Below are 26,041 nucleotides of genomic sequence, written 5' to 3'. Positions count from 1 at the left end.
AAGTATCTGCATTTGATTGTTTACATTTGATTATTAGCAATCCGGGGAGGGTGTTAGTTTAGGGTTGTAGCTGCCTGGAGGTGAACTTTTATTGCGGTTTTGAAGGAGGATAGAGATGCCCTTTCTTTTATACCTGTTGGGAGCGCATTCCACATTGATGTGGCATAGAAAGAGAATGAGTTAAGACCTTTATTAGTTCGGAATCTGGGTTTAACGTGGTTAGTGGAGCTCCCCCTGGTGTTGTGGTTATGGCGGTCATTTACGTTAAGGAAGTAGTTTGACATGTACTTCGGTATCAGGGAGGTGTAGTGGATTTTATAGATTAGGCTCAGTGCAAGTTGTTTAACTCTGTCCTCCACCTTGAGCCAGCCCACTTTAGAGAAGTGGGTAGGAGTGAGGTGGGATCTGGGGTGGAGGTCTAGAAGTAACCTGACTAGCTTGTTCTGAGATGTTTGGAGTTTAGATTTGAGGGTTTTGGAGGTGCTAGGGTACCAGGAGGTGCATGCGTAATCGAAAAAGGGTTGAACGAGAGTTCCCGCCAGAATCCTCAAGGTGCTTTTGTTGACCAGAGAGGAGATTCTGTAGAGAAATCTCGTTCGTTGGTTAACCTTTCTGATTACCTTGGTTGCCATTTTATCACAGGAAAGGTTAGCCTCTAGTATGGAACCTAGGTAGGTGACCTCATCTTTCCTGGTGATAACAATGTCACCCACTTTTATGGTGAAGTCATTGACTTTCTTAAGGTTGATGTGGGACCCAAACAGGATGGATTCTGTTTTACCCAAGTGGATGGATAGCTTGTTGTCAGCGAGCCAGGTGCAAGTTCTACAGAGCTCAGCACTGAGGATTTTCTCCACCTGTGACTTGTCCTTGCCGGATACCAGCAGGGCAGAGTCATCCGCAAACAAAAACAATTCACAGTCGCATGCCGATGACATGTCATTTATGTATATTAGGAACAGTAAAGGTCCCAATATACTGCCTTGGGGTACTCCACAGCTCACCGAGAGGGGGGGGGGACACGGTGCCGTTCACCTCTACCACCTGCTCCCTCCCCTCCAAGTAAGATTGCATCCAGCTCCATGAGGTTTTGTTAAATCCGATTGCTCTGAGCTTATCCAACAGTATAGCGTGGTTAACGGTGTCAAAGGCCTTCTGAAGGTCCAGCCTGACCATGCCGCAGTATTTGCCCGCGTCCACCTCATGTTTGATGTGGTCGGTCAGATAGAGAAGACATGTGTCAGTGGAGTGGTTAGTTCTGAAGCCGGATTGGAATTTGTACATGAGTTTATTAGTGGCAAGGTAACTATCGACCTGTTCATAAACTATTTTCTCCATTACTTTCGAAATGGAGCTGAGAATAGAAACAGGTCGGTAGTTGCCAGGTTCCAATTTGCTTCCTTTTTTAAAGAGGGGAGTTACTCTTGCTATCTTAAAATCTTTTGGTACTTGGCCTTGTGTAATTGATAGGTTTATTATGTGCGTGATGATCGGGGCAATGATGGAGGCAGACCCCCTGAGGAATCTGGAGGGAATATTATCAAGGCCGGTGGCCTTGTTAGGGTGGAGCGCTCTCAATTTTTTAAACACCTCATCAGCTGTGACCATTTCTAATTTGAAATCATCGTTGGATACTCCTAGCTTTCAGTAGAAGGTTTTAATGTGTTCTACACCAAAGCAACCAGAGTGGTGGGACAGCTTGTTGACAAGAGTTGCGGCTATGCTGGTGAAAAAGATGTTAAGTCTGCTAGCTACCTCCATTTTGTCTGTAATGAGGGAGTCACCCTCCTTGATGCTGATGTTGGTGAGTCTTGTTTTAAGTTTCTGGCTGCAACCAGGAAGCTGGTTGTTGAGAATTTTCCAGAGCTCACGTGGCTTATTTGTATTTTACTCTATTTTGTCGTTAATGTAATTTTTTTTTAAGGATTTAGTCAGGTTGGTTGACTTATTTCTTAATTTATTGCATTGCTTTTTGAGAGTTGAAAGGAGTAATTTGAGGTTGATGTTATTGGGTTGTTTATCTACTTCTGTTTTACATTTTTGGTATTCAGAGTATTTTCTGTCTCTGTCTTTAATGGCAGCTAATAGGTCCGGATTCATCCATGGTTCCGAGCGGGCTTTGATCCTGACTGTTTTCACGGGAGCCATGTCATTCAGTATCTTTAGGAACGCCGTTTTGAAGCGATCCCAAGCAACATTGACCAGGTTGCTCGCGAGCACAGGGGACCAGTCCCACTCATTTAATTTTAAATTGAAATTGTCATTGGAGTATTTTTTGAGGGATCTGGATTGGGCTGTTATGTGGCCATTGGTTTTGGGTTTAGGTATTTTGCGGGTGCAGAAGGTTAGATAGTGGTCGCTAAGACCACAGATCATGACCCAACTATTTTTTATTTTAGGCCGGTCTGAAGTGAGAATGAGATCTATGGTTGATTGGGTGGAATCACACACCCTTGTAGGTAGCGCTATTAGCTGGGAAAGACCGCGCAGATTACAAAACTTGCTGAAGGATCTGAAGACAGGCGCATCTTTGCGTTGAATATCTGTGTTCAGATTGAATATCTGTGTGTGAGTTCAGTTGAATATCTGTGTTCAGATCCCCAGTTATAATTTAAACGTTAGCATCGATTAGCTTGCAATCATGCATTGACCAAATATGCCTGATTAGCACTCCACACAAGTCAATAACATCAACAAAGCTCACTTTTGTGCATTCACGCACAGTATAACATTTTTGGTGGACAAAATGAGACAAAGAAGGAGTGGCATAAAACACGTCTTTATGTGGCAGTGTCGTAGAAAGTTGTACTTGTAATCAAATCAAATCAAAGACCGCTAAAATTAGTATCGGTAAAGCGTGTTTAATATAAACAGTGGGATTTCTAACAGTTAGGAAAGTTTGTGTCATGTTTGTCCTTCTAAAGAAACCATAGTAGAACAAAAATGTGTATGCATTTTTTGAAAAAACTCCAGAGAGCCACTAGGTCGGTGCTAAAGAGTTTTGCGTGTTTTTTTTTTTTTTGCCGTGGAGACACTCATTTCCCTCCACATTTATGGCATCATATTCTCCAACCTCTGGCGTTCTGTCATGTTGTTGACATGCCACACACAAATAAAATAGACAACAGAATATAGTTTTAGCACGGTGAAGGTGCTGGGAGGTGCTGCGGTGTTGTAATGGTGCGTCCGGAATGATTAATGTGCAAGAAAATGCGTATTGCCAGAAGCACCATTAAAAAACACACACCAGCAGACACCGATGACCCCCGTACTAAAGGTTTGCGCTGTATTAAAACAGTTGCAAACTTTATAGTGCACATAAAGCTGATCTACTAAGCTTGTGCGAGAGGATTGTGTCTTTTAAATAAGCATAATAGAGATTGCAATCAATTTAGCATGTCTGCATTCATGAATATGCAGAATACAGTATATGATAATTATTAGAACACACCACATTCTGGGAGAAGGAGGTGCAACTCTATTTACTTTGTGATCGCAATGTGATTTATCAAGACTGAAACTTTTGTTGTGGCCACTGTTATTTATCACATTTGGAATTTTAGTGCAAACAGTATGCACAATTCACTTTGAGAAAACAGGCGATCCCGCCTGCAAAGACAGACGACTGAGAGAAAGAATATTTATATATTAATATAAACATATCGTTTATTTAGAAAAATTACATTTTATGCATTCATAGCTGTTTGATGACTTAAGGGGCGAGATAAAACAAATCCAAAGGATTTGTTTTGGTGTCTGCTGGTGTGTGTTTTTTAATGGTGCTTCTGGCAATACGCATTTTCTTGCACATTAATCATTCCGGACGCGCCATTACAACACCACAGCGCCTCCCAGCACCTTCACCGTGCTAAAAGTATATTCTGTTGTATATTATATTTGTGTGCGGCATGTCAACAACATGACAGAACGCCAGAGGTTGGAGAATATGATGCCATAAATGTGGAGGGAAATGAGTGTCTCCATGGCAAAATAAAAACCACGCAAAAACCTCATATAAATAGGGCTGCCTGCCCCACTTTTGCACTCGTTATCAATTGTATACACTTAGTAGATCACCCGTAACACACCCACACAATGTTATAGTTTCACATGCTATTTACAATGTGTTATGTGGATTTAAGTAGTCTAATATAGTGAGTTATTTACAGTAGCATTGTATTTTGACACTGGGCCAGATGCGCGTTCTAATGGGAATATTACAAATCTCCACCAACACAAGTCTTGCAGTTCCATTTTCAAATGTCTCAATTAAACTCAAAGGTTTGTCAAATTTATAACGCAAGATAATCTTTTTTTTTTTTTGTCTGGCCACATCTCACTTGTTGCTAGGCAGAATTTATAGGGCTCATTCATATGGCAGCAGGGCCACTTGACTGTTGGAATGGCCCTTTGATAATAATTTAATGCCTACATGTATAGCTGACAGGCACAGAAACACGCACTACTGAGGATAGGTCTCCACTATAAAAATGATAAGAAATGTTTATTTGCACACATTAATTACACAATTGAACCACTGTTTTGTATTACATATGAAATGCATTTTAATAGCAAGGAGGAATAGGTAAGTGCCAGAACTCACACCCAAAAATGACAAGGTTAATTATCGGTCATTTTTATGTACAACCATTTTTGCAAATTCATCTTTGATCCTCAATGCAGACTGGCAATTGCTTATTGTGCTTGTTTAGTACTACTTTTCTCCATAAAACTGAAAAAGTGGCTTAAGGAAAATCAGAAGTGTGAGCACTAGAACTGGATGTAGTGTGGACAAATGGGACCAATTATTTTCAATGTGTTTTTATGTTTGTACTTAATCCTTTTGTATGTGTTTTACAGTTTTCTCAATTAAAAAAAAACCCTAACCAGGGACAAGGGTTGCAAATTAGCCTGTGGCTAGAAGTCGTATGTACTTTGACATCGGTTACCTGTGGGTAGCAATGTTTATTTGCACTGTCCCTGTCAAATAAATACATAAATAAATAAATAAACAAAATTAACTGCTAAAGTGCAGGAAGTTGCAACACACAGGTGCATCAGGGAGCTTGCGCTGACAATCCCTTCTCCTAAAACATGAACTAACTTTAATTTTGCAGTTGTCACCATGCCAACCTTCATTAGACCCAAAAGGATATAAAAAAAAATGCTAGTTCATAAAGCCACACAGTCAGCCAGTTCTATTGCCTTTAAGATGAGGATCAGTCATTTATTCTAAAGCGTGGACTGGGACGTTCAGAAGTAGACATGTGGTAGGGGGCCAAAGAAAAGTTTTGCATGACATTCAAACACAAAGAACAGAGCATAAAGACAAAATAAAAAGGTTTTCTGACAGAGTATCCACAGAGACATATTCTCATCTCATCAGTCAAAACGGTCTTGCTTTGTCTCCACTTTCCACTCAATTCTGACACTGCCTCTTCCTGACAGGCACAGTGCTTACACTTTGTCCGTCTTGCTAAAACAGCCATCTTCACATAATAGTCTGGGAGGAAGTGCAAGTTGGACATATCATTACAGTAAAACCCCTAACGCTCTGACTGAGACTTGCCCTGCTTTTTTTTTTTTGTGTGCACAGAAGCCTGCAGAGTTTTGATGTTTTTAGGCAAACGCTTGTTAACGCTACTTCTCCAGCCATGATCCCACATTTTCACATTTCTGAACCACTACTTTTGTCCCTGAGAAAAGGCAGTAAGTCTTCGCCGCAGACTTGTATTTTCGAGTGCAAAACAGGGTGGTTAAAATGAAGGGCTGGAATTATAGTATTTGTAATTTCTCCCACATACAACTTGTACAATATAGACTAGCTTTGTCACACAAACAACATCTACACCTGCATTATGCTCTTCCTTAAAGGCCTACTGAAACCCACTACTACCGACCACGCAGTCTGATAGTTTATATATCAATGATGAAATCTTAACATTGCAACACCTGCCAATACGGCCGGGTTAACTTATAAAGTGCAATTTTAAATTTCCCGCGAAACTTCCGGTTGAAAACGTCTATGTATGATGACTTATGCGCGTGACGTCAATGGTTGAAACGGAAGTATTCGGACACCATTGTATCCAATACAAAAAGCTTTGTTTTCATCGCAAAATTCCACAGTATTCTGGACATCTGTGTTGGTGAATCTTTTGCAATTTGTTTAATGAACAATGAAGACTGCAAAGAAGAAAGCTGTAGGTGGGATCGGTGTATTAGCGGCTGGCTGCAGCAACACAACCAGGAGGACTTTGACTTGGATAGCAGACGCACTATCCGACGCTAGCCACCGACTGCATCGATGATCGGGTGAAATCCTTCATCGCTCCGTCGATCGCTGGAACGCAGGTGAGCACGGGTGTTGATGAGCAGTTGAGGGCTGGCTGGCGTAGGTGGAGCGCTAATGTTTTTAGCATAGATCTGTGAGGTCCCGTAGCTAAGTTAGCTTCAATGGCGTCGTTAGCAACAGCATTGTTAAGCTTTAGGCTGGAAAGCATTAACCGTGTAGTTACAGGTCCATGGTTTAATAGTATTGTTGATTTTCTGTCTATCCTTCCAGTCAGGGGTTTATTTCTTTTGTTTCTATCTGCAGTTAAGCCCAATGCTATGACGTTAGCTCCATAGCTAAAGTGCTTCGCCGATGTATTGTCGTGGAGATAAAAGTCACTGTGAATGTCCATTTCGCGTTCTCGACTCTCATTTTCAAGAGGATATAGTATCCGAGGTGGTTTAAAATACAAATCCGTGATCCACAATAGAAAAAGGAGAAAGTGTGGAATCCAATGAGCCCTTGTACCTAAGTTACGGTCAGAGCGAAAAAAGATACGTCCTGCACTGCACTCTAGTCCTTTACGCTCACGTTCCTCATCCACGAATCGTTCATCCTCGCTCAAATTAATGGGGTAATCTTCGCTTTCTCGGTCCGAATCGCTCTCGCTGCTGGTGTAAACAATGGGGAAATGTGAGGAGCCTTTCAACCTTTGACGTCACGCTACTTCCGGTACAGGCAAGGCTTTTTTTATCAGCGACCAAATGTTGCAAACTTTATCGTCAATGTTCTCTACTAAATCCTTTTAGCAAAAATATGGCAATATCGCGAAATGATCAAGTATGACACATAGAATGGATCTGCTATCCCCGTTTAAATAAAAAAATGTCATTTCAGTAGGCCTTTAATTACTTGTTCCAACATTTAAGGGAATGCAACCTATTTTTAACCTCCAATCAGTACAAGGCTTTTTATCCAAATTACTCACAGGCTTTAGAGGCTTGGTAGTGTCTGAGAGTCCAACCCACAATTAGTCCCAGGACACCTCTTTGCCAACACAGGATGGTTTAGCCGATACAGGAGAAAAGATTAAGCATAGTGTACTGTTTTGTCTTTTCTATGTCAGTATAAAATATAGCCATAACACCAGTCGGAAAAGGTCTTTGGAAACACCTTTGATTTAAATATCGTAGTTGCTCAGCTAATTTCCATCTGGAGAGATCAGTAATACAAACACTAACATCAAATACAGGAAAATAAGACTTCCAGTTCACTGTATAACATGTAGTAGTAGTATACAATAAACATCATACATGAGCTGCCACACGCTTATAAACATTATCTCACAGCTACTTATTGTTGAAAAGGCTTCTATATAATAGTGTACATTTTTATAATGCATATGCTACAATGTATATTTCATCAAGTGACCAAAAGTGCCAATAATTTACAAAGTGCCTAGGCTACAGTGCATACATTACAAAACACCTATATTAAAAACCTACATGAGATGTTCACACCACAATACACCGCTACAACATTTTATATTGTGCCAGTGCAAATAATTTATAAAAGTACATAGGTTTCAAACAGGTATATTAAAAGTCTTTAGTAAGTCTAGATTAGATGTTTACACTTCAAAGTACAGGCAAACAATACAATATTTTATTGTTGATATACTACATATGCTCTGTACTGTTATTCATATCAAAATAGTTGTTAAGTCAATGTTGGCAACACTGATTTTTCAGTAACTCAGACTCGTTGTTTTCTATTGCAAGAAAAGTAGCAATGTTGTTTTAGAGAAATGTGAGTTGACTGCAACATGACAATGTGTGCAGAGATCCTCTATGGTGCAAGCTAGGTTTTTATTCGTTAAACACAAATAATTTGGTTCCTATAATGACATGGGACTTTCTGCTGTTAGCTGTGAGCTGGAGCTAACACATTTTTACTAACAGCACTGATAATAAATACTACTAAATAATATGCAGGAAAAATGTAAACAGTAATGCAGGTGTTGTTTATACAGTTGTGGTCAAAAGTTTACATACACTTGTAAAGAACATAATGTCATGACTGTGGGTGAGTTTCCAATAATTTTTACAACTCTTATTTTTTGTGATAGAGTGATTGGAGCACATACTTGTTTGTCACAAAAAACATTCATGAAGTTTGGTTCTTTTATGAATTTATTATGGGTCTACTGAAAATGTGACCAAATCTGCTGGGTCAAAAGTATACATACAGCAATGTTAATATTTGGTTACATGTCCTTCGGCAAGTTTCACTGCAATAAGCCGCTTTTGGTAGCCATCCACAAGCTTCTGGTTGAATTGTTGACCACTCCTCTTGACAAAATTGGTGCAGTTCAGCTAAATGTGTTGGTTTTCTGACATGGACTTGTTTCTTCAGCATTGTCCACATGTTCTCAATGGGGTTTAAGTCAGGACTTTGGGATGGCCATTCTAAAACCTAGCTTGATTTAGCTATTCCTTTACCACCTTTTGATGTGAGTTTGGGGTCATTGTCCTGTTGGAACACCCAACTGTGCCCAAGACCCAACCTCCCAGGCTGATGATTTTAACTGTGAAGTCACACTTTTGACTTTTGACCACAACTGTAAGTGGAATGGATTGAATAATGACGCAGGAAGGAAGGGAAGAGAAACTTACACAAATATGATCATATATAAGTGAAGTTGATATGTTTAATTTGCATTTTGGACACTTTATATTGCATTTTCGGCGTTTTATTTTTTTTTTTAAAGAAAATAACATCAAATTGGTAATTAATATTTTAGGCCGACCAATGCCCCTGCCTGGCAGCATTATATTTGTTAATACAATGCTAGCATGGAAACAGGAGTTGACAATAGAAAGCACGTCTTCTATCCAACTATATGTAATATTTAGAAAATTTCAATAAATTGTTTAATTTATTAATGAGTAATTTTTCCCACAGAAATTGTTAAATTATCTCCTACATTTTGCACTTGTGACAATAAGTACATACTGTAGAAGTTACACTACAATAATAAACATGTTTAAAACTAAGCATTATGGTCTTCCAAAAAGGAGAAATGTGTAACAGCTCTTGTGTCATTAGGTTGTGCAGGTGTATCATCATTGTGGCCAGTGACGGTACACTCTCTTGCCTGTGGCTTTAACCACTCACTACCTGTCCACATCCTCTCACAGGGTTTCCTGGACATTGACCTGACAGACCTACGGAAGGGTGGCGCCAACATCACCGGCTTCCAGCTCGTCAACAACTCGGAGCCCGGCGTCAGTCGAGTTGTCCAGCAATGGATGGAGTTTGATAACAAAGATTCCAAAGTGCCCAAGAATCGACTCAAAGTAACTAAATGTCCTCGTTTATGTAATTGGAGTCCTACTGTATCAAAGAAGGTTGTTTTTTTCCCCCGATTGTTTTTGGCTGTCTGCAAGAGGTCGTGAAACTATGAAACTGGGACAGGATACTTAAGTATGATCGTATCACTTTTGATAATTAAACATCTGAAATTTTGCAATACAATTACCTGATAATGGACTTTACCAGCAAAGATAATGGACTTGGGTGAGGCAATTAACTCAGAAAGGATGCAAATGGTGATAATGTAGTTCACTGCAGACTCTTACTAAGATTTATGCTCACTCTCACAGCACAGTATATCAAGACGATTGCTTTTATTTTGAAATGTGTTCTCTGTATTTTCAGTACACTGGAGCTCTGACATATGATGGCGTAAAAGTCATATGTAATATGTAATATTCTGCTCAGTGGCCTTGTGTTTAGAGTGTCCGCCCTGTGATCGGTAGGACGTGAGTTCAAACCCCAGCCGAGTCATACCCAAGACTATAAAAATGGGACCCATTAACTCCCTGCTTGGTACTCAGCATCAAGGGTCGAAATTGGGGGTTAAATCACCAAAATGATTCCCGAGCGCGGCCACCGCTGCTGCTCACTTCTCTCTCACCCCCCAGTGTGTGGAACAAGGGGATGGGTCAAATGCAGAGGGTAATTTCACCACACCTAGTGTGTGTGACTATTAGTGGTACTTTAACTTTACATATTATACATACAAATACTGTATATATAATATGTAAATATTACATTTATGTTATATTTTATATTGCTACTATGGTTTATTTTTAATCTACTTTAAAGGCCTACTGAAACCCACTGCTACCAACCACGCAGTCTGATAGTTTATATATCAATGATGAAATCTTAACATTGCAACACATGCCAATACGGCCGGGTTAACTTATAAAGTGCAATTTTAAAATTCCGCCACACTTCCGGTTGAAAAACTCCTTTGGATATGATTTATGTGCGTGACGTCACAAAAGCAACGGAAGTGGTTGGACCCCATCGGACCCGATAGAAAAGCCTCTTGTTTTCTTCGACAAAATTCCACAGTATTCTGGACATCTGTGTTGGTGAATCTTTTGCAATTTGTTTAATGAACAATGGAGGCTGCAAAGAAGAACGTTGTAGGTGGGATCGATCGGTGTCTTAGCGGCTAAGTACAATACTTACAGCAACACAACAAGGACTACTTACTACGCCTAGCCGATGCTTGCCGCCAAACCCACGGATGAAGTCATTCGTCGCGCCGTTGATCGCTGGAATGCAGGTGAGCACGGCTGTTGATGGGAAGATGAGGGCTGGCTGGCGTAGGTGGAGCGCTAATGTTTTATCATAGTTCTGTGAGGTCCGGTTGCTAAGTTGCTAAATTAGCCTTAGCGTCGTTAGCAACAGCATAGTTAAGCCTTACCAGGCTGAGAATTTTTAACCGTGTAGTTACATGTACATGGTTTAATAGTATTGTTGGTCTTCTGTCTATCCTTCGAGTCAGGGGTTTATTTATTTTGTTTCTATCTTCCTTTGAGAACGATGCTATCACGTTAGCTCAGTAGCTAAGTGTGCCCCGATGTATTGTGTTGGAGATAAAAGTCACTTTAAATGTCCATTTCGCGTGCTGGACTCTCATTTTCAAGAGGATATAGTATCCGAGGTGGTTTAAAATACAAATCCGTGATCCACAATAGAAAAAGGAGTGTGGAATCCAATGAGCCAGCTTGTACCTAAGTTACGGTCAGAGCGAAAAAAGATATGTCCATCACTGCCTCTCAAGTCCTTCACTGTAACGTTCCTCATCTACGAATCTTTCATCCTCGCTCAAATTAATGGGGTAATCGTCACTTTCTCGGTCCGAATCTCTCTCGCTCCATTGTAAACAATGGGGAATTGTGAGGAATACTAGCTCCTGTGACGTCACGCTACTTCCGGTACAGGCAAGGCTTTTTTTTATCAGCGAGCAAAAGTTGCAAACTTTATCGTCGATTTTCTCTACTAAATCCTTTCAGCAAAAATATGGCAACATCACGAAATGATCAAGTATGACACATAGAATGGATCTGCTATTCCCGTTTAAATTAAAAAAAATAATTTCAGTAGGCCTTTAAACCGGCATTATCCTTTCCATCCTTACTCTTTCCATACTTTGTAACTGAGCTACTGTGTGGAACTATTTCCCTTGTGGATCAATAAAGTTTGTCTAAGTCTTAGTTTAAGTCTAAAAAATGTGTTCTCTGTATTTTCAGTACACTGGAGCTCTGACATATGATGGCGTAAAAGTCATGTCAACAGCGTTCCAGAACTTAAGGAGACAACGGATAGACATCTCGCGCAGAGGAAACGCTGGAGAATGTCTTGCTAACCCACCAGCTCCCTGGGGTCAGGGCATAGACATCCAGAGAGCCTTGCAGCAGGTCTGTGCAAACACAGTAAAACCTTGTACTCGCAGACAAAGACATGTAGTCTTACAGCCATTCCTGAGTGGCACATGGACTAAACGCTCCTGAGCTGGGGCTGGCGGAGCAAATTAGGTCCCTGGTTCTGTCATCTAAAGTTCACATGAAGTCGCAGTAAAGCTCCCCTGTATCAAAAGTGACGTACAGGCTAGTAAACAATGTCCTGAGGCAATAACTCTCAGTTTTGATCATCATGTGATATGACATCAGCAATTGAGTTGAGAAATGTAATATTTGGCAATGAAATAAGAACTAGTGGCCTGAGCTGTGACACTTCTTTAAACCTGAACATAGGCAATATGAAGCACATTCTTAGTAAATTACCCCACAAAATAATGTAATATCGCATTAATTGTTTTAATTTACCCCAAAACTTCTGACTAAATGTCAAGTAGAAAAAGATATCTTCTCTGCAGACCTAGATGTAATTGCACTTATATGACCAGGCAGCCCGAGGCTCTGTCTGCAGAGCGTCTGTGCACAGACCCACTCAGTGTCAATCGAGCCATCTGCCTGCGGATGGGCTGTAGAATGAAGCCGTGTTCGCTCAATTAACTCCATTGCACCGCCAAGATAAACACAGTGCACTGTACACGGACACTCCGTCTGTCATTCACCTCCGCAGGGAGACAGATGCTGAGGTCTCGTACATATGAAAACCACACAAACACTTTACATCACATAATTTTTATTTGGACATGCAGAACATAGACTGTACATATTTTGCTATCCTTCACATCTAAAGTCCCACATTTTGACTCAATATCTCAAACTCAGGTTCGCATAGAAGGACTGACTGGCCATATTCAGTTCAACGAGAAAGGCCGTAGAACCAACTACACTGTTAGTGTCATGGAACTGGCTCCATCAGGACCCAAAAAGGTAAGCATTCAGTGAGTTGGCACATTAACCACAAGGTTGTCATTCTCACGGTGTTTGATACATTTAAGACACTGATTTTCCGTCCTTGTTCAGGTTGGCTACTGGAATGAAGATGAGAAGTATGTGACCACCGCAACGTTTATGAGAGGCAGCAATGAGACTTATGGCCTTCAGAACCGAACTTACATTGTCACTACTATTTTGGTGAGTTTGGGGAAAATGGAATTAGAAAGTGCACATTTCCCCTTTAGGACTTAACAGACATGGTAATGCTAAGCTGACCCTACTGGCCTAATTATGAAATGCAGCAGCAACTTGAAAACACAGTGGAACCTCATAAGTCGAACTGTAATGCTGGTTGACTTCCAAGTAATCACAATGTTCCCTTAGAATAACTGCACAGTGGCCTTTATTGTGGCTCAGTGGTTAGCACGTTGGCCTCACAGTAAAGAGAGTGAGTGAATTTCTTTTTGGGCATCTCTGAGTGCATTTGCGTTGTTTTACCCATGCATGCATGTTTTCTCTGGCTATTCCAACTTACTCACACATTCCAAAAACATTCATTTTAGCTTAAATAAAGAGTCTCAATTGTCTTTAGGTGTGAATGTGAGTGTGAATGTTTGTTTGTATGGTGACCTGTCCAGGGTGTACTCACTGCCCTATTGTGTACAAGCAGCATAAAACATGGGTGGATGGAAAACTCCACATTGGAGAGGTATTGCTGAAATGCACCTGAGCATCTACTTTTAGACCAAATGTTGTCTTTGTTGTTGTTTTCGTTAAACTTTGAAGCATCTCTTCCTAGACAATTTTGTCAAGCTCCAAATTGTCTGTCTTTTGGGGCATTCAACTCTAGAGGTTCCATTGTATACCATTCATAACAGCTTCATTTGTTCTGGTAAGAATGTGTACAGCATCTTCAAGTCTTAGATCAAAGGTAAGGGTGCACCATAAATATGGAACAGGTAATTATCAGGCCGACATGAAGAATTATCATACCGATAAAGCCGATTTTAAAAAATGCTCCAATAAGAGAGTTTATCTGTACTGTGCTGTAGGTGGGTTAGGATAAGCAAATCAAGCGTCGTGAACTTCCTCCCATCTCACTGTAAACAAACATGGCGTCGATCGTGTGGGAATTCTTCACTGATTCAGAAGTAGGCATTCCGTGTGCTATTTGCAGCGAATGTTCTGCAAACACACCGTGAGGAAAAGCTTCACGCATCAACACATCAAACATGATCAGTTTACACAGTTCACTAACCAACATGGTCTGATGGTTACCAAATCCTTAAGAGGATATATCACCTTTACGACATGATCTCAAGTGGCATTCCCAAATGTACAGTAATTGACAAATGCCGCATGAGTAATATTTTCCACACCTTTTCAAATCAGTAGCACAAATTGTTCTGGGGGACAATGGCGGTGCAGCAATAACTAATCAAGAAAAAGTGAGTGTACAAAACAGTCGAGATGTTCTTAATGTTGTAGTTTTATTCATTGGTCTGTAAAGAGATAACACTGCAGCTGGTGTCTGTATAATAGTTTGAGTGTATAAATAAAACAGCACACAATGGCGGGCCAATTCATCTGACAGCAAAGTTATTCCTGACATTTCATTGGAATTTAAGAGCAATGTTGAAAACACCTGGTTTGTATACAAAGGACAATTATAAAGATGTAATTCTATCAATGCAGGCACAGGATGCTCTCAGATTCTGCCTCGTGCAGAAAATTTGATATCAGAGAATAAATTTAGTGTCTAGAAATGCCTGCAGCTCCGTTCCAGTTTACTGGCTGTACATCTGGTGTATTTTCAAGTATGAATGCTTTTTATCTCTCGGCATCAGAGCAGCCATGTATTATTACTGGACTTGGAGCAAACCTTCCATTTTCTGGATGAAATGCAAGATAGCTGATTTTAGACATGTTGTGTGCATTCCGTGGTTGAGTGAGGCAGTTTGTGTGCAGCTGATCTCTGCTATGAAGGTTGATGGGTTGAAGGATTTCAACTAAGCCGTTTCCTTCAGAGAAATTCACGGAATTAAATTGTCAGGGGTATAACAGGAGCATATTCCTGGGTTGCTTTGGCGTAGCAGCAGTTTAACACATTCACGCTGCATTTGTTTCATATCGGGAAGACTACAGATTTGTGTCATAATGCTGCAGAAGTGTTTTACTAGGCTCAAACAGTAATGCAGTCTGCTCGCCTGAATTAAAAGTGCTTCTAGCAATAAAGTGAGTTTTGGAATCTAATCAGAAATCAGTCACAAGAATCCTCCTTTAAACATGAAGGTTACAGTCGCCCAAGAGTACAAACCCAAAATAACTTTCACTGACATAATCTCCTATCAGTGCCCCCCTTTCAGGGAAGATAAATTGCTTTTGAGTCTCTATATACCAAAGAGAAGAGATTAGGTGTTAACATTTATTAGGCTGAAGGGTGTAGCAGCAGAGCTTTTACACCTTTTAACTTTTTTGTTGGCCAACCTGGTGCTTGAGGCGATGTGCTGTTCCGCCAACATGGGGCCTCAATACAACGTTTGCACCGGCTGCATGAGAAGGAAATCTGGAGGAAAGCAGACTGGATGTGCTTTAAAGCAACACTTTCATGAGCTTGGTTTCACTTGAAATCTGCACCTTGTTTTTTGCTCTGTCGAATTCACAAGCTGTTTTAATAATAAATAGCATTTTTGTTGGTTTAAATTGACAGCAGAAGCTTTAAACTTTGTTTTGTATTTCAATTCTCTGCTGAGGTTTATGCTGTCATTCTAAGGCTGCAACGAGCCCTGAGAATGAACCCATCAAACCAACAACTATCGAGGAAAAAAATTGTCTGTTGTTTTGTAGTGTCGTGCATAATAGTCTAACATCAAATCAAGAGCTGTGCAGATTTGAAATGAGATGAGATTAAATGTGAAATGGTCCTTGACACTTTTTGTCCAGAATCCCTTCAAGGCTTTCAAGTAATGTTTTATGTTGTGTTTGTTTTTTGTGATTTTCAGTACAGACTTGTGATTGCTTTGCATTGACTCCTGGCTACCTCCACTCCACGGCTACACTTAACTACAATGTCTAAGCTAAACAAATGTACTTTAAAGTACAGAAACTAAGAGGTCAGAAAAATGTACCAGTGGTTATAATACAACGACAGCTGTCAAAATTAACAGACTAATGCAGGTTAAAGGACCCATAGCGCCCAGATTACCGTCATTTCACTATTAAGTTCTCTGTGTATTTGTTTTGCTGCTGAAAATGAATGTGGCAGTCATTTACCATAATATCAATTATTTTTTTGCGTAATCTGTAGATAACTAACAGTACTTGGAACACCCCCTTTCCTTCGCCAGACTCGATATCCCTCGATACCCTCATGGTGTGATGTCATCTACAGAATTGGAGCCCATTTCCCCGCATTCACAATGTGGATAAAGGCATGTAATAGTATTATTGTGATCACTTCATTGCATGTTTTCGTCACCCTGGTCTATGATTACTAAAAAACTGATATGGTTAACATTACGAGCAAAAAATAAATATAAATGAATCACCATTTCCGGACTTTCCTGCTCTTCCATCTCCTCTTCCGTTGACACCATAGCCTGTTTCCTAATGCTCATTCAGCGTTTTCTCAAGCATCTTGAGGAAAACATCAGTAAAAGAGGATGCAAATAGCGGCTTACCTTCTTTCTCTCTCGTTTTTTTCTGACTTAGTCTCCTGATCTTCGGGATCACATTCGGCTTCAGTCTTTCACATTTTTCCATCCAAAATCAGACCAAAACCCTCCTTCTTCAAAGTCAGAATCAATAAAATGTTCACTGCACATACATTTGGTCCATGCCATTCTGCACAAGTCAATTTGACTGGAGAGGTCCATACTTACCTCATATTCCCATCATTTGCAAAATATTCTTTAGTTGTATTTCTACAACCTGCTACAATGCATCTGGCAGACATATTTGATGATTCCTTCAAATTCTGTGTGAAAAACCCATAAGATGCTACTAAAACATGCTACTCAATATATAAATTGCCTCCAGTCTTTTGAAGGCGACGTCAGGAAGCTGATGCAAGCCTGCCCACATTTTGGAGGCGCAAGTGAGCAATCCAAAATGACATGACAAAATGAAACTCATTATAAAACAAGCCTAAAACAATTAGTGTATACATTTTGTGGGGAATTTTACCTGTAGACATATTTTTTAGGTCCAGAACTCAGAAATATGTGCCAATGTTGTCAACATTAGAGGTACCCTTTGACTGCATACATATTCCCTTAAAAAAATGTATTTAATTGAAATTATTCTAAATTAAACCACTGCAAACCTGTGATTATATTGATTTAAATGTTTTATCCTTTTAACAGCTCTAGAAAAACATAACAATTTACCTTGGGACGGTATAGCTCGGTTGGTAGAGCGGCCGTGCCAGCAACTTAGGGTTGCAGGTTCGATCCCCGCTTCCGCCATCCTAGTCACTGCCGTTGTGTCCTTGGGCAAGACACTTTACCCACCTGCTCCCAGTGCCACCCACACTGGTTTAAATGTAACTTAGATATTGGGTTTCACAATGTAAAGCGCTTTGAGTCACTTGAGAAAAAGCGCTATATAAATGTAATTCAATTCACTTCACTTCACCTTAACAAAGTGACAACATCAATAACTCAGTTCCTTTGCCTGAATTTGTGTAGATGTATACTATTACTATGGAACTTCTGACTTGTAATACCTCAGTGTTATTTGACGTTTGAGGTTCCACTGTATTTGCATTTGCATGCAAACCGTGCATCGTGTCAGTATGTGCGGCGGTGTGGTGGCCTAAATAATTCATCTACATTCATGCTCCAAGGTTGAGAACAGGTAGATTTATTTATAGGCAGTGGTATCTTTACTGCTTTTATGTTTGTTTGAGTCAGGTATATTCTCAGTGTCATGTACAGTCGACCATGCTTTAGCCGATGTATACTGTATACTGTATGTGTATATATATATATATATATATATATATATATATATATATATATATATATATATATATATATATATATATATATATATATATATATATATATATATATATATATATATATACACTGTTTATATATATATATATATATATGTATATATATATATATATATATATATATATATATATATATATATATATATATATATATATATATATATATATATATATATATATATACATACAGTATACATCGGCTAAAGCATATACACTGTTTATATATATATATATGCATATATATATATATATATATAAATGCGTTAAAATGTAATATCGGAAATTATCGGTATCGTTTTTTTTATTATCGGTATCATTTTTTTTGTTTTTGTTTTTTTTGTTTTTTTTTTATTAAATCAACATAAAAAACACAAGATACACTTTCAATTAATGCACCAACCCAAAAAACCTCCCTCCTCATTCACAGAAAAGGGTTGTTTCTTTTTGTTATTAATATTCTGGTTCCTACATTATATATATATATATATATATATATATATATATATATATATATATATCAATACAGTCTGCAGGGATACAGTCCGTAAGCACACATGATTGTGCGTGCTGCTGGTCCACTAATAGTACTAACCTTTAACAGTTAATGTTACTCATTTTCATTAATTACTAGTTTCTATGTAACTGTTTTTATATTGTTTTACTTTCTTTTTTATTCAAGAAAATGTTTTTAATTTATTTATCTTATTTTATTTTATAATTTTTTTTAAAAAGTACCTTATCTTCACCATACCTGGTTGTCCAAATTAGACATAATAATGTGTTAATTCCACGACTGTATATATCGGTTGATATCGGTATCGGTTGATATCGGTATCTGTAATTAAAGAGTTGGACAATATCGGAATATCGGATATCGGCAAAAAGCCATTATCGGACATCCCTAATATATATATATATATATATATATATATATATATATATATATATATATATATATATATATATATATATATATATATATATATATATATAACCAGTAGTCTAAAACAGATCACCTTAACCTCAGCCAAAACAAGCAGAAAACCCTAGATAACTTGCAAAGGAATTCCCCTTTTTCCTCCTTTTACACTCATGAAATATGGCAGCAGCATTTGATCACCTAAGCACAAAATATGTATATCTAAGTAATATGTATATATAAACTTCTAGGAATTGTAGTCTTTCCAAACCTAAGTGGCGGTTATTTCAAACATCCGAGTATTGATAGGAAACTATTTTTGGAAAGGCAAAGCCAAACCGCAGGTGTCATATCTCACAGCACCAAATCAGTGTGAGGTGTACAAATGCTGTGACATAATTACTTTGCAGACAGCCAAGGGATCAGAGATCATCCATCCTACACACACACACACACACACACACACACACACACACACACACTCACACACACACACTTCACACGCACACACACCCACACACACCTGCTCACTCATTTTTTCAGAGTCCAGGTCTAATCATCTCTATTGTCTTCCTTTGCCTCCTCACTGCCTAATCTGCTCCTTGTTTCATTCTAATTGTGTTGGAAATGCATGTCATGTTTTCAAAGTATGAAGACAAAAATGAACATCAAGTATATGATCTGATATACAGCGGTATCTCAGTTTCGGTTATGAACCCATTGTAAAGGCATTGTTTAAAACTGAATCCTATGAAAACCAAAACTTTTTTCCCCCCATAGAAATATATTGTCAGTTCGTTTAAAGAGTTTTAGACACCCAAAAATAAATAAAATAAAATAATCACGTTGTATACCCAATGTTAAACAGTGTCAAAGCATCAAATCATAAGATCCATGCATTTGGGCGTGAGCCCGCACACAGTTTTGGATGCCTCTGCCCATGGGGTTTTGCAGTCAGCTTACATTGTGACATCACAGCGAGGAGGATGTACTTATTTGGAGTAAAGCTTTCAGTCAGAGAGGGAGGAACTCTGTATAAGGCCAGCTGAGTTTCAGGAAACACAATATAAGAGTGTTATTTGTATCTAATGTTGGCATGCGCACAATAGCCCAGACGTGTGACATGCAATGCTGCTAAAAGCAAGTTTTTTTATACAGCTCTGTATCGATCGTGCAGGTGTACCTAATGTTGTGACCAAATTATTAATGCTTATGAAGTTTATTTTTCGACCATGTCTGGAAAAAATTGCGGTGACGTTTGTTTTCAAGATATATATTTAATAGTAGGGGTGTCCTGATCTGATATTGATATCAAGATATCAGCCCAATATCAGCGAAAAACAAGTATCGGATGATATTGATTTTGTATCTGAAATGTCTGATATTTCGCTCCGATACATAGAAATGCCGTCCAATAAGCACACAAAGTTGGTCTTTTCTTGTATTTTAGTCAAGTCATTTACAAAAAGGTAAACATGGTAGACTATAGGCTACTAGCATCTACTGTACATAACAACTAAGCAAGACGTATATAATAAGTGTCCTTTATTGAACAACATTCCAGTCTAAAACACGACATTTGTCAATACAAACAAGAATCAAATAATTATATTTGCATAATACTTACAGATACTAAGTCTCCAAGGTAGAAGAGTATTAGAAAGTATTCACTAACAGTTGCTCTGGATCATTCAACTTCCTGCATCATGGGCTTATTTTAATGAAATATCCTGACCACTAGATGTCCCCAAAACTCAGATTAACACTTCTGCTACAAGGATAGGGTTATTCATATCTACCATTGTTTCGGCTTAATATCGGTATCGGCCAAAAACGCAAGGTTTCAATATCGATATCGTATCGGAAGTAAGAAAAAAAAGTTGTGTCGGGACATTACTATTTACAGTAACAGTGTACATTTTTAGAAGATACATTTTGATACTTTTGGAGAGGATGAGGTGTGGTTTCAAATGCAAATTGTCCATCTTTATCAGTATGCAGATGTTCTCGATGGTTGTGTTTTACATATAAATCACTTCTTGGTCTGGTTCCCCTTTATTTGTGTTATTTTAAGTGTAGAGACTCCAACTGCTACAGCTTAAAGTCGCAGGGCATGCTTAGCATGTTTGTTCCTAGAGCCAACACAAATCTTGGAAAAAATGCTTTTAGATATGCTACTCCACGATCATGGAATAATTTACAAAGAATCTGAGGTTACCTGAGCTGATCACTTTGGGGGAATTTTTCGGTCATTTTAAATGATAGAGAAACTGTTTCTATTGGGCATTGTACTGTTTTTTAAGGTGTTTTTACTGAAACATTTCATACATTGTTTTTATGTTAATATGTAAGTTAATTATGTTTAATTGTGAAGTGTGGCTGCTGTTGTTTCTGTTGCTTTTATATGTGTTTCTGTAACTTTTTTTTGCCATCCTCTAGGCCAGGTCACTCTTGAAACATAGGTTTTAATCGCAATGACCATTAACCCGGTTAAATAAAGCAGGCCTCGAATTTTAACCTTTTGAGGTCAAGGCAAGTGTTGCCTTAAAGGAGGGCTCATATTTTAGGGCACCAAGGCAAGTTAGAAGGGCACCAGGATGTATATATATATATATATATATATATATATATATATATATATATATATATATATATATATATATATATATATATATATATATATATATATATATATATAAAATAGGAAAAAAAATAGTAGTTCATGTATGAGATCTAGGGCTGCCAATTATGGCCAAAGTAATAATTAAGATTATTTTTATCAATATTGAAATCATGATTACTGATTGTTAGGTAAAGCAGTGTTGGGGTGTGAACGTAATACCATCATGTCATTTGTAATGTCTTATAAAAAAGACTATAGATAACTGTTATCCATATATTTAGAGACAAATTTTAGTTTTTTTTATTCTTTATTACCATCAACTTGTCAGCTTTTTGTCATTACATGATGACTTTATCTCTATTTTTGCATTTTGATAGAGAGAGTTTTTGTTTTATTATTATTTTTAAGTTATGTACATTTATATGTACATGTAGATGCTGTATCGGGACAGATCTATTACGAGTTTGAGCAGACATATGTCGTATAGGAATTAACCATACACAATAAAACATTAACAAAATGCTGTGTCACATGAATTTTTTTTTAAATAACACCTTAGTGACATGAAAAAAACACAATTAATGTAAAAAAAAAAAAAAACCTGGTGTTTACTTTTTGATATCAAAATAAAACACAAAGCAGTTTGGCTAATGGAAGATGAAGTCTAATAAACAAGCTTTGTTCTTCTCCAACGCCTCCCTAGTGTTTCAGTACAACAGTTTGGCCAACAACAAAAAAAACCCGGAGTGATACCTCTCACACCGAATAAACAATCTTCACCGCCTGCGTTCAATTCGATGAGATGACTAAACATTTTAGCTAGTATTCATGTTATTTGAACACTGATACAGTTTGCAGTTAAATAAAGGAGGAGTGAACATCCCAGTAAACAAAGTAAAGACGTTATAAACAAGTTTTGACAACGTTCACAACACATCGCCTGCTGCAAAATATCCAATAGTTTTCTCCTTCGCTGTATACTTTTAGTGTGGGGACAAGTGCGTCTCTCTCCAATATTGTCCACACCTGTCTCCATCTAAACACAGCAGTGCGCTCTTAAACACACGCCAGGAAGCGAGGGGAAATAACGTTAAACCAAGCGCTTGGCTCCGTTTACTATGAATGGAAATCTCCGCAGCAAAGTCGGTGTCGTTGATCCGCCATGATTATCAAGCCAAACACCGGTAGTGCGCATGCGCTTGACTTCGTGTTGCCGAAAATGCATTAATAAATGACGGTTTTTCGGCAATTAAAAAATCTAACGTATTATCGCAAATCATCATTATACCGTTTACCGTTCCATCCCTTGTCCATTAACAAGTAAAAAGTCAAGGGTGGTCAAGCCATGTTCTTGCCCCAAATGTTGGTAAATTTTTGGGGCATTACGGCAAATGACGAGGGCGGTCGCGACACTTGAGGCAGTTGCCGCGGTTAAATTCGAGCACTGATAAAGGATATTTATGTAGATTGATCGATTGATTTGCAATCTGGGAATGCCTCCACAAACACTCAAAAACCGGCTTATAAATGTGACTGTGGAGCAAAATGTGTGAAAAATTTACACCAAAGCCTATCCAATACATATTATCTATCTAGACCATAAGGAAGTGTTTTAAATTAAAGATTAAAATCATCTTATGTCCCCCTTAACATCACTTTTACCTAGCCTTACCGTAGCTATGGTGCGTTTAGAGACACTCTGGAAACATAGGCTCTAAGGCTCTCGTTGACTTTGATCGGACTATTACTGTATGCTGCAACTTTATTTGGTTCTTTGTTGTGTTATTTTGCAAATGCACTCAATAAAAAAAGTCACCCACGTGTGTTAAATCGTACTAAAACAGCAAAAGTGTATGAAAACAGAGACATATTTTAGGTGAACATACTAAAAACCGAGGTACTATCGTAATTGGTGTTTTTTGTTTTTTTTTACTTACATCTTCAGACCAGTAGTACATTTTTCTGCCGCTGTTAAGAGGCAAGAATTGTAATAAATAACTGTGATGCTTATACAGTATCCGGCTTTAATATGAGCCGTAATGCTGTCTCTGCTTTAATTAACCTGACAAACTGTTCTGCTGCTGCACAGAGCAGAACTACAAGAATGCTTGCAGCTTGTTCCATAGCCATGCATCAATAGAGATGTTGTTTCTTTGGATCAGTATTTTTTCTTTTTTTCTTTCAGAAACTTTTCTATGGTATTGTTTTGCTTTCTTTCATGCAGGAGTCTCCATATGTGATGCTGAAGAAAAACCATGAACAACTTGTCGGAAATGATAAGTATGAGGGCTACATTGTGGAGCTGGCTGCAGAGATAGCAAAACATGTTGGCTACCAGTACAAACTGAAGGTTGTTTCAGACGGCAAATACGGAGCCAGAGACCCTGAAACCAAGATGTGGAACGGCATGGTTGGAGAACTTGTGTATGGGGTGAGTGGACAGCTATATGTTGGGTTTCCCTCTTACTTTATGGTGGGGGAATTCTGTTGGATGGAGTACTCTATGCTTGTGCTATTTAACTGGATTCACTTTAGGCAACACCATGGACATTATGTTTTGTTTATTGGCTTGCTTTTTGTTGGGTTTAGTATACAGAAGAGTAATAACCTGTGGATGTGGAGTTTAAATAGGGTGAAGACACGTTTTGTTTGATAGTCAATTGAGTACACATTCACATTCTGCATACATCTAATAAAAGTGGAATTCTAAGCAATATTAAGTAGCAATTAAATGTTCAACCAAATTATTGCTTGTCTTCTTATTTAGAATTTGCCAAGACTTAACAATATGTTAAATATGACTGTTGGAGGTAGAAGAGCTGTTTGACAAGTGTTTTTATATTGTTTTCCATACATAACCAATGTAGTATAATATGCGTCTCAGTATGCTAGAGTGCTGCTCTACACTATTATAGACAGCACTTTTCGACACAGTTCTTCTATGGAAGTATTATTGGAGCAAAACCATTTGCAAAAGCATGTTTCAATATTTGTGTGTGTAACCAGATATGTGTGTCCGTGTTCCAATTTGTATATATGTGTTTAGATTCCTGTGTGTAAAAATATTCTGGGCGTCCTTGTTGAGATTTGTACGTACGTAAAAAAAAAAAAAAAAAAACTACTGTTGTGCAAAATAACAATAAAAAACACTGGTTTTATTTTTTGACAATACAATATGTATATTCTATATATTAAATATACAATTACATCCATAATAGCCTGATCAATCACATATCTGTTTCTTGCAGTGACTGTTGCTATCAGTTTAACATCACACATTCCAGTTATACACTGCTGAACATGCATCCCATAGCAAGCCAGTTGTATTTAAAACACAATTCCAATAGTTTCAGAAATAAAATTAAAGTTTTCACAAATTACAAATTGTGTTTTTTTATCTTCATTCTTCACGGTCTGTGGGATAATTAAGTCCAAGTTTAAGAACCTTTAGTCCAAATGTAAGAACTTTAAGTACAGTGTTTTTTACCTGGACCTGAACTAATGTCGTCTACATCGGAAAAAAGGGTTGAATGTGACTTTATTTCATTTTCACAAATAGATAAAAGGTTTCTTTTTTTTTTTGTTCTTTTTTATATTTTTGTTCCATTTGTATTTCTTATCATAACTTTTGCACTATAGTAGTGACAAAATTATTCAATGATCATGACATTTCAGGTAAATAGTGTCAGTCTGGTACCGACTATCGGTATCGCCCTACATTCAAATCTAACTTTAGCCTGGTTAAAATCACTAGGTGCTAGGTACCGACAAGTGGGGAGTATATGTATAGGCAAAGGAAAGGGGACGTTAAATACATGTTTTTTTTGTGTAGAGATTGCTGCACACACTCAGATATTCCACGGTGGAAATTAAGCAAAAGTCACGTGTAAAAAGACAGCCAATCGCTTTACACAGAGTTGAACATAGACAGATTTTTTTTTACACATACATACACTACCGTTCAAAAGTTTGGGGTCACCCAAACAATTTTGTGGAATAGCCTTCATTTCTAAGAACAAGAATAGACTGTCGAGTTTCAGATGAAAGTTCTCTTTTTCTGGCCATTTTGAGCGTTTAATTGACCCCACAAATGTGATGCTCCAGAAACTCAATCTGCTCAAAGGAAGGTCAGTTTTGTAGCTTCTGTAACGAGCTAAACTGTTTTCAGATGTGTGAACATGATTGCACAAGGGTTTTCTAATCATCAATTAGCCTTCTGAGCCAATGAGCAAACACATTGTACCATTAGAACACTGGAGTGATAGTTGCTGGAAATGGGCCTCTATACACCTATGTAGATATTGCACCAAAAACCAGACATTTGCAGCTAGAATAGTCATTTACCACATTAGCAATGTATAGAGTGTATTTCTTTAAAGTTAAGACTAGTTTAAAGTTATCTTCATTGAAAAGTACAGTGCTTTTCCTTCAAAAATAAGGACATTTCAATGTGACCCCAAACTTTTGAACGGTAGTGTAAATCTAAACGCAGACA

General features: G+C 38.1%; 1 protein-coding gene across 8 annotated transcripts in view; it reads left to right on the top strand.

The window, feature by feature from the left end:
- The window catches only part of gria1a (glutamate receptor, ionotropic, AMPA 1a), a 186,098-nt gene that overhangs the window by 81,304 nt on the left and 78,753 nt on the right, over positions 1–26,041 (top strand). For all 8 annotated transcript variants that reach the window (XR_009825960.1, XR_009825959.1, XM_062045599.1 and 5 more), the window contains exons 6-10: positions 9,475–9,633; positions 11,887–12,054; positions 12,874–12,978; positions 13,072–13,182; positions 23,771–23,977. Coding sequence is in view for 6 of the 8 variants with exons in the window: in XM_062045599.1 (XP_061901583.1) it covers positions 9,475–9,633; positions 11,887–12,054; positions 12,874–12,978; positions 13,072–13,182; positions 23,771–23,977 (750 nt within the window). In the remaining 2 variants the exon portion in view is untranslated. The remainder of the gene's footprint in view (positions 1–9,474; positions 9,634–11,886; positions 12,055–12,873; positions 12,979–13,071; positions 13,183–23,770; positions 23,978–26,041) is intronic.

Source organism: Entelurus aequoreus, linkage group LG04 (genome assembly GCF_033978785.1).
Source record: "Entelurus aequoreus isolate RoL-2023_Sb linkage group LG04, RoL_Eaeq_v1.1, whole genome shotgun sequence".
Taxonomy (NCBI): Eukaryota; Metazoa; Chordata; class Actinopteri; order Syngnathiformes; family Syngnathidae; genus Entelurus; species Entelurus aequoreus.
Note: the sequence above shows the minus strand (reverse complement) of the source record. Positions and strands in the feature narration are given on the sequence as shown.